This window comes from Xyrauchen texanus, chromosome 49 (genome assembly GCF_025860055.1).
Source record: "Xyrauchen texanus isolate HMW12.3.18 chromosome 49, RBS_HiC_50CHRs, whole genome shotgun sequence".
In the NCBI taxonomy this organism is placed as follows: domain Eukaryota; kingdom Metazoa; phylum Chordata; class Actinopteri; order Cypriniformes; family Catostomidae; genus Xyrauchen; species Xyrauchen texanus.
In genome coordinates this window covers 18315931-18324189 of record NC_068324.1, presented here as the reverse complement: position 1 = coordinate 18324189, position 8259 = coordinate 18315931, and the positions used below count along the sequence as shown (strand labels likewise).

The 8259-nt window shown below is 36.2% G+C and overlaps 1 protein-coding gene across 1 annotated transcript; it reads left to right on the top strand.

Annotated features, from left to right (window-relative positions):
- The first annotated feature begins 436 nt into the window (after positions 1 to 436).
- On the top strand, positions 437 to 7620 carry LOC127640564 (fatty acyl-CoA hydrolase precursor, medium chain-like). The gene is made up of 14 exons (XM_052123191.1): positions 437 to 562; positions 850 to 1039; positions 1148 to 1286; positions 1398 to 1531; positions 3777 to 3930; positions 4352 to 4456; positions 4678 to 4776; positions 4900 to 5046; positions 5780 to 5857; positions 6334 to 6481; positions 6584 to 6733; positions 6893 to 6965; positions 7091 to 7251; positions 7410 to 7620. The coding sequence occupies exons 1-14, from the start codon at positions 481 to 483 to the stop codon at positions 7601 to 7603; spliced, it is 1854 nt and encodes a 617-aa protein (XP_051979151.1). The 5' UTR covers positions 437 to 480; the 3' UTR covers positions 7604 to 7620.
- The last annotated feature ends 639 nt before the right edge of the window (positions 7621 to 8259 follow it).

Below are 8259 nucleotides of genomic sequence, written 5' to 3'. Positions count from 1 at the left end.
ATAATTATTGTTTGACAAGTTTCTACACTTTATAAATGCTTCAAAGAACCGCTGTAAGCAAAAATACACACTAATAATTTATGCTGCTCATAGGATTCAATGCGAAGAATACAAAAAACAGAGAACATTTCACTGGTATTTTCTGTGTTTTTGTGTTTGAAAAGCAAGCCCAGAAGTTTTTTATTTTTTTCACGTGCAAAAATGGTAATAAAAGAAAAAAAAATAAAATAAAAATCATGATAAAAAATAAAATAAAAATTAAAAAAACGTGCAAAAATGGTCCTTTTCATTATTATCCCCATTTGCGCTGTGTTTGACAAAGCATGATTCAGTCCATTTAAAACGGAATAACAAAGTATCTGGCAACCCCAGCTGTAGAGGCGAAGTTCATTGTGCTTTGTAACTTTAGATTACATAACTCACTAACATTTCCGAACACTTACAGTTGAAAGCAGTGAACTCGCACTGTTCTCACACGGCATGGCAATGAGGATATCGGCCTTGCTTTTACTGTGCATCCTGACTGCAGTGACGTATCCAAGCACAACAAATGCAAACGATGGTAAGTGACACTATAATGTCTCTTTTAATAATTGCACTTGCAGACAAACGAACCTCGGTTTGCAACTGCGTGTAATGTTCAGAAAAAAGTTCTTTAAGAGAGAAAATTCTCTAAAGTTTAAGAAGATACTTTGATAGATAAGAATGTTTAATTCATAAGACCAGAAATGTATATCAATTACCATTATAGTTAAAGATCATTTATATTATAGGTGCTTTATTTGCATTTGTTTTAGTAATTTGGGGTATCACAATACTCTCTTTCATTTTTAAATCGATTATATTCAGGACTGGTGCTGCAAACTAAATCAGGAGCTCTGAAAGGTGCACGCGTCACTGCACAAGGGAAGGAAACGGTGATATATACATACCTGGGCATACCGTTTGCCAAGCCACCTGTAGGACCATTGAGACTGAGTCCACCTCAACCTGCAGAGAGATGGGGCGGAGTGAGAGATGCCACACAGCAGCCACTCATGTAAGAATAAATCAATAATCACCCTGTTAATAATGGACATTTTGGGGAAAATGGACACCATCATTGCTGGGAAAGCACATTTTACGCACTTGATTTACTCTGTCGCAGGTGTCTGCAGGTGAAGCAGGTAACTGTGGACTTGTTAGCTAATCTGTCTATGAAATTGGAGATTCCAGACTCATCCGAGGACTGTCTTTACCTCAATGTTTACACTCCTTCCAAACCTGGAGACAATGCAAAGTTACCCGTAAGTCTTTCGATTAAGCTCTTGTTGCAAATATTTTGATGTATTTTAATATTGTTGTTTTAAAGGGTTAAAAAATATTCATTTTTATTTTGTATGTTTGGTGTGCCAAAGGTCATGGTTTGGATTCATGGTGGAGGTTTGTCAATGGGCTCTGCTTCCATGTTTGACGGACATGTTTTGGCATCCTATCAGAATGTAGTTGTGGTCTTGATTCAATACAGGCTTGGACTACTTGGATTTTTCAGGTAAAAAAACAACATTTTGACTCTTATATTAAGTTCCAAGAAACAAAATCCAATAGAGTGAATTTATATCAAATACAAATTAAACATATAATCTTTAGAAAGCACTCATGCTATATATATAGTTTGATTGTAAATGTGCACCATACCACACCATAGATGGCTTAGGCCAGCCTCAACTAAATGTTAAGCATAAAGGCTTGGTAACATTCACCATTCCATGGCTACATTTCTCAAGTGAAGATGGCTGGACGTTAAGTGAGTGTGAAACCTGCACAATTCCAAACCAAGCTGCTTGCTGTTGGTCAGTGTTGCAAATTTAAATTCAAAGTTCAACAAACTGGTACCCCATGCAACATTTGTAGACTGATCTCACAGTGAAATCGGAAACTGTAGGTTGAATTTTATTTAGCTAAAATTGGTCTGTGCTTACAGAAATGTGAAACACTGCCCCAGAGGCCAAAGCAGTAAGTGTTGTTGGGTGGATTTGCTGTTGGGCGGATGTGCACTTGTAAACTTCATTTTCCGGGTGAAATGTCCACAGAGGGGCACCAAAAGCGAGTTGTTTTCAGCTGAACAGGCTGTAATACAATGAAGAGGAATGCTCGTTTTATAATCTGTACCACCCAAACCAAACCCCAAACCTAAACCTAAACCTAACCATAGGTGGAGTATACATTTAATGTTAGAGGGAAAAATCTATCCCCCGATTTCAGCTCATCACTTATTATGCAAACATGTTTACTTCCTGGTTTCAATGTGGGATCTGAACCCGGGTCTCCCATACTGCTGATTTAACACGCTTCCGGTCGTACCAATGCAAAAATTATTGAAAAAAGGTTCTCCATTTTCTGTGATGGAAAGTGCAGTTTCGAAAATCAATGATTTCAAATGACAACAGATTAGCCAACGTCCACACTAATCCGTTTAAATTTGAAAACAATGTTTTACAAAGTATATATGGTTAAAGAGAGCATTTTCCAAAGTCTCTGTTTTTAGTGCCATTCCACTGTGGATTAGGGCTGTAAACGTAGCAAAATTCATGTGTTTTCAAATGAAAACGTACTGGTGTGCCTAAATATTTGAACATTAGAATATAAAATCAAGTTGGATTGACTATCCATTCTCTTATTATGTTATCTATACACATGGTTGGGAGGGTTTTCTTTTGAAATGTATTCCACTACAGATTACAGAATACAAAAAAAAAAAAAAAAGAAACCTAAAACATTAATGTTCAGTCTTGCTTTTGAGTCATTCTTTTTTCTCAGTGAACCTAGAAAAACCTGTCCAGGTGGAGACGTAATAAAATGTGACAAAGGTTCAAGTTTGTCTAAATTCACCATGCTATGTGTCTTTAGACCTTAAACTTGCGTACAATAAACCTGAATGGCCAACCCATAAAAAACTAATCGCTCATGACTTGCAGTTTTTTTATGACCTGTTTATAGGTGTCTTATGTAAATTCTGTGGTAAGTCCAGTTTTGGAGTTTTTAGTCTCAGACTGCCCTTATTGAAATTTGGACTTTGGAAATTGGCCAAAATATTAACAAGTTATCTTGTTTGCAGAGGTGTACACAACGGTTTTCTATTAAAATGCTTTTTAGAATGAGGTCCCTGCCCTTTATACCAACTACCACCGACTAGTGATGATAATAAAAGTGGGGTAAAGGTAGTTGGTTGTTTAAAAAAAACAAGCCCTTAGAAATGTTCCACCCTAGGTTCTAGTTTATAAAAGAAATATAGGAAACATTGTTTTATCAAAGTTTTTGAATTGTGCTGTTCTTTTATTTAGTGATTCAGGCCATTACCCTTACCTATTCTTCAATGCCATTTTAAAGTCTTTTTTTTCCTGTTCCACTTGCCACCAAATTTGTCTGATGTTTTTGTGTCTGATGGGATACTTTAGCTATTTCATACCAAATACTAAAAAAACCGAACTCTCATTTAACCTGTAGCAGTTTTTAGGTTAGAATAGCATTGTAATTAGTTGGTAAGTGGTGTCAAATGTCTCAGCACTCCCATTCATATACGACTGGACTTTATGTGCAAGAGATTACTGTAACCTGATCTTTGAGAAATAACACATTTGATAGGTACAATAGAGTAGTGTAGAAGTCTAAGTTGTTGTATGAGCAGAACCGTTCAATTACTTAAAGGTGACGTGTGTATTTTCTGCACCACTAGCAACTCAAAATGAAATTGCAAAAACTCTAATGGAGTTTTATGATGAACTTCTGTCCTCCAGCACTGGAGATGAACATGCACCAGGAAACTATGGTCTTCTGGATCAGGTAGCAGCACTCCAGTGGGTCCAGGAGAACATCCACAGCTTCGGCGGAGATCCTGGATTAGTGACTATCTTTGGAGAATCTGCTGGAGGTGTCAGTGTGTCTTTACATGTAGGAATTCAAAATTCTTATTTAGCCTACACAAAAAAAATCAATGAATGAATACATAAGCCACATATGCCACTCTTATAAGTGCCTTCATTTCTTTGCGTAATATGACACAGTATCAAACCAAGTGGCATTTTTCGAAGCAAGATTTTAAGTACAAATTTTAAGCAACAAATTTCACAAAAATACGTTTGCTAATTATAAAACAATAAATCTATTCTTCAAAATGACACTTTCTGGTTGTCAAACATTAGTGGAACATGTCTAGAGTCAATGTGATGAACTCCCCCTGTAGTTACTCTGAGAGGAAGTCTTGCTAACTGACTTCATACATGCACTAAAATCACATTGAGTCCATTTGGTTGCATGTAATTACAAAAATGGTTTTAAAAAAGAGAATTACTTTCTGAAATACTTTCTGTAGATTCTTTCACCATTGTCTTCAAACCTCTTCCATCATGCTATCGCAGAGAGTGGTACAGCAGCAATGGATGCTATCATGAGTTCCAATCCTCTGCCATTAGCTCAGGTAAATGTTGTCTGATTTTTCCTCAAGAAGACGTGTTATTATTGTTATGACTGAATTATAATTTTTGATGCATACTTTTAAACAATACAACAAGTTGAAAGTCAACAGGCTACTTGCCATGAGTTGTAGAACATAGAGGCCATAAGTGTGAATTAATAGCATTATTCTGTTCAATTATCTGTAGAAAATTCAACATTTTATGTAAACATAATTCTTTCTAGATTGCAGGCAATGTATCTGGCTGTGATATTTCTAGCACAAAGAAGATTGTGGAATGTGTAATGCAGTTGTCAGAAGAGGACATCTTGAAGATTGCTCAGGTCTTTCTATGTAGAAACTACTAGATTATCTATTGTTGATTGGATGCATTTGTTGCTTAGTCTTTAGTGATTCTTGATTTCATGCTATGTGCCGTGTTTGCATTTGTTTGGTTCATAAAACAGGAGAGCCCAATGCTTCAGTTTAAAGTGACAACAGATGGCCATTTCCTTCCTAAACCTGTAGAAGACCTTCTTAAATCCCACAAGATTAACAAAGTGCCTCTCATGACTGGAGTTACTGATGATGAGTGTGGATATATGCTGCCTAATGTAAAGAATGACTTTTTCACTTTTAAATTATTTTACTGTAAAAATATTTTTTGCATCTTTTGTTTTTCTTTGCTAGCATGTGCTAGACAGTCATTGTTTTTTTTCTTCAGATTAACATTTTTATTGGTTGCTACTCAAACATGACACATAACAAAGCATAACATTCATATACAGAGTCAACCATTATTCCCCTTAAACCCCATTATTTACCCCCCCAAATTTTGACCGGTAGTGTATATGTATATAAAATAAATTAATAATAATAATAATATAGATGTTTACTTATCAGTGTAATGACTCCCCTGCTCTTACTTCTCACTAAAGAAAACATGTCCACCCCATATCTTCCCAAATTTTTCAGCTTCATGCAGGGAAAGATGCGTTTCTTGATGAAACACTATATCATATTTCTTATGCTTAAGAAGAGAAATAACCTTCTTTCTTTTTATAGGGTGCCCCAACCCATTCACATTCCATGTGGAGAGGGACAATCCACTCCTACTAACATTTGACATTGTGATATATTAGGATAAAATAGATTGTATAACAAAAATGTAATTCCTTTAATATTCGTTTAAATTGAATCAAAACTGAACTATAAATAAGCTGTTTTTCTTTTTTAAATGTGTAAATAGCGCCTGAGTGTTGTGACAAACAAATTATTTATAAAATTAGCAACTACTGTAATATGGTCTGAATTTTACATTGTTATTAAATGTCTGTTTTTCTATAGTTCATGTCACCTCCAGGATGGACTGATGGGATGGACCGAGAGCAGATCTTGCCTTATTTGCAGATGTTTTATCCTGATGTAAGAGAGTACATATTTAAATGTATATCTGTCAGGGTCCATACACATTTGATTTTTTAGTAATAAGAGGTAGCTGAACCAAATGAGCCGAATGCACACAAGTGATTTTCAGCATCACTCTGTCATCAGACAAAATTCTCAGATCGTAAAATATTTTGCACAATCGTCAGTCTTGGGTCACTTAGGCTGGTTAATTGCCTTTTTAATGAATGAAAGCCAATGACAAGAGTTTTAGGAGTGTCAGAATTGTTTGGCCATATGCCTGCTTTGCCTGAAGAGCCAATTGGAGTTTTGACAAGAAAAGAAGCATCATAGCCGTATCATAGCCTGCATAATCTTTCATTTTATTACAAATTCTTGAAAGGAGGCATATTTCAGTTTGTATATAATACAAACATTTTCATTACTTAATTATTCAGTGTAATGCTTTTGGTTAAAAGAATGTATATGTATGTTTCTTCTCTATTTCCTTTTAGATTCAGGATCAGTCGACTATTGAGGTTGTGTTAAATGAGTATCTGGGCTCATCCAGTGACAGGATCAAAATCCGAAATGGTTTTAGAGAGATGTTGGGGGACTTTTTTTTCAATATACCAGCTCGCATAATAGCAAATTACCACAGAGGTGAAAGTTGTCATCTGTTTTTCATTTTGTTGGAAAATGTTGTTTCCTTTCTGTTGTGCATCATAAAGAGAGTTAATTTATGATTTTGTTCCCCCTTGTTAGATGCTGGTGCACCAGTATTCATGTATGAATTCCAGCATCCTCCCAGTATACTTCAAAAGCAAAGGCCAAGTTTTGTTGGAAGTGATCATGGAGATGAAGTTGTATTTGTTTTTGGTTTCTGCTTTGCAAATGGGCATATTAAGATAGAAGGTACAATCCAAATGATATTAGGAAACATACTAAGGTTTTAGTATTGATATATTAAGGAAGTGCCCAGTTTAAGATCTCAAATTTTGTCAGAGTAATTAGATATTCTTTATAAAGTGACAATCAGTCCAGTGTTGTTGTTTTTTCTGTTTTGTAATTCAGGTGAATTGACAAAGAAAGAAAATGAACTTTGTAGAACTATCATGGATTATTGGGGGAACTTTGCTCACACTGGGTCAGTGATACTTACCACACCACAAGTTACCACAGTGATAAACCAATCCCCAATGGTTAAGTTTTTGTTGGTTTATATCCTCTTCATCATAACCTATGTTTGGGTCTTTTGTTAACTGACGGCAGGTCTCCAAATGGTCCGGGCCTCACAACATGGCCTCAATATGGAGCTGAGGCTGAGTATCTCGGTATTGGACTGGAACAAAAACCTGGTAAAAACCTGAAGGGAAAACACTTTACTTTCATGACCCAAACCCTTAAACGGATCTTAAAGGAGCAAAAGGAAGGCAAGTTATCAGTGAAGAATTGGCTACTAAGACTTTTTAAAAACAATCCAGTTTACCGTAAAACCATAATTGATACATTAAGAACATTTTCAATACTGAGCCATGTTTACGCTCTCACTTTAACAGACCTTATGTTATCCGTTCAATCTTTCTAACAGGTCCTGTAGTGCAAACCAAATTAGGAAGTCTAAGAGGTGCCTTCCTCTCTGTGAAGGGCAAGGAAACACTTGTCAGTAGTTACCTATCTGTACCATTTGCAAAGCCACCTGTGGGGCCCCTGAGACTGGCTCCACCCCAACCTGCCAAGAAATGGGATGGAGTGAGAGATGCCAAAAAACAGCCACCCATGTAATAATTCCTAGGATGTTTTAAACACTCTTACTCTCACTCTTAAACACCTCATTGAAGTTGTCAGCTTACGTATATATAAGAAAGAGTATATTTAACTTTTTTGTTTTATTCACTGGTCAAATATGAGATTTTAAGACAAACTGCTTTATAAAGTCAGTGTCTCACTAGCTGATTTTTCTAACGATTTTCAGTCATAAGCCTTATTTACATAATCGCTGGCCAGTCAGAGAGAGTCAAACATGGCTGGGTCTAAAGGGAGCACTTGTGCCCCCCAGTTGGACGGCAAAACGAACAAGTGGGACCCCTCGGTCAGACGAAAAGAGAACCTATTGCCCACCTTAAAGGTCAAAATGCCCCCCCAAAGTTCGCATCCTAGTGTTTGAAAAAAAAATTGTTCAGTTGGTGGGGCGGGCTCTTGTTTCCCAGCGAATGAAAAGGCACAAATTGGAAACATTGATTGTTCCCCATAGTGATTCTTTAACCAGGATCATTTAAACTGACTTAAAACTAAATATAAATAAGAAAGCAGAGACAGAACATTCTGTTTTTGTATTCTTTCTCCCACTGAAGCTGTGCATGGATGTGCACTTTTAAGGCAAGCTCCATAGAAAATGCATAATATACAGTACATTAAAAGGGAAAATTACTCCAAAAATT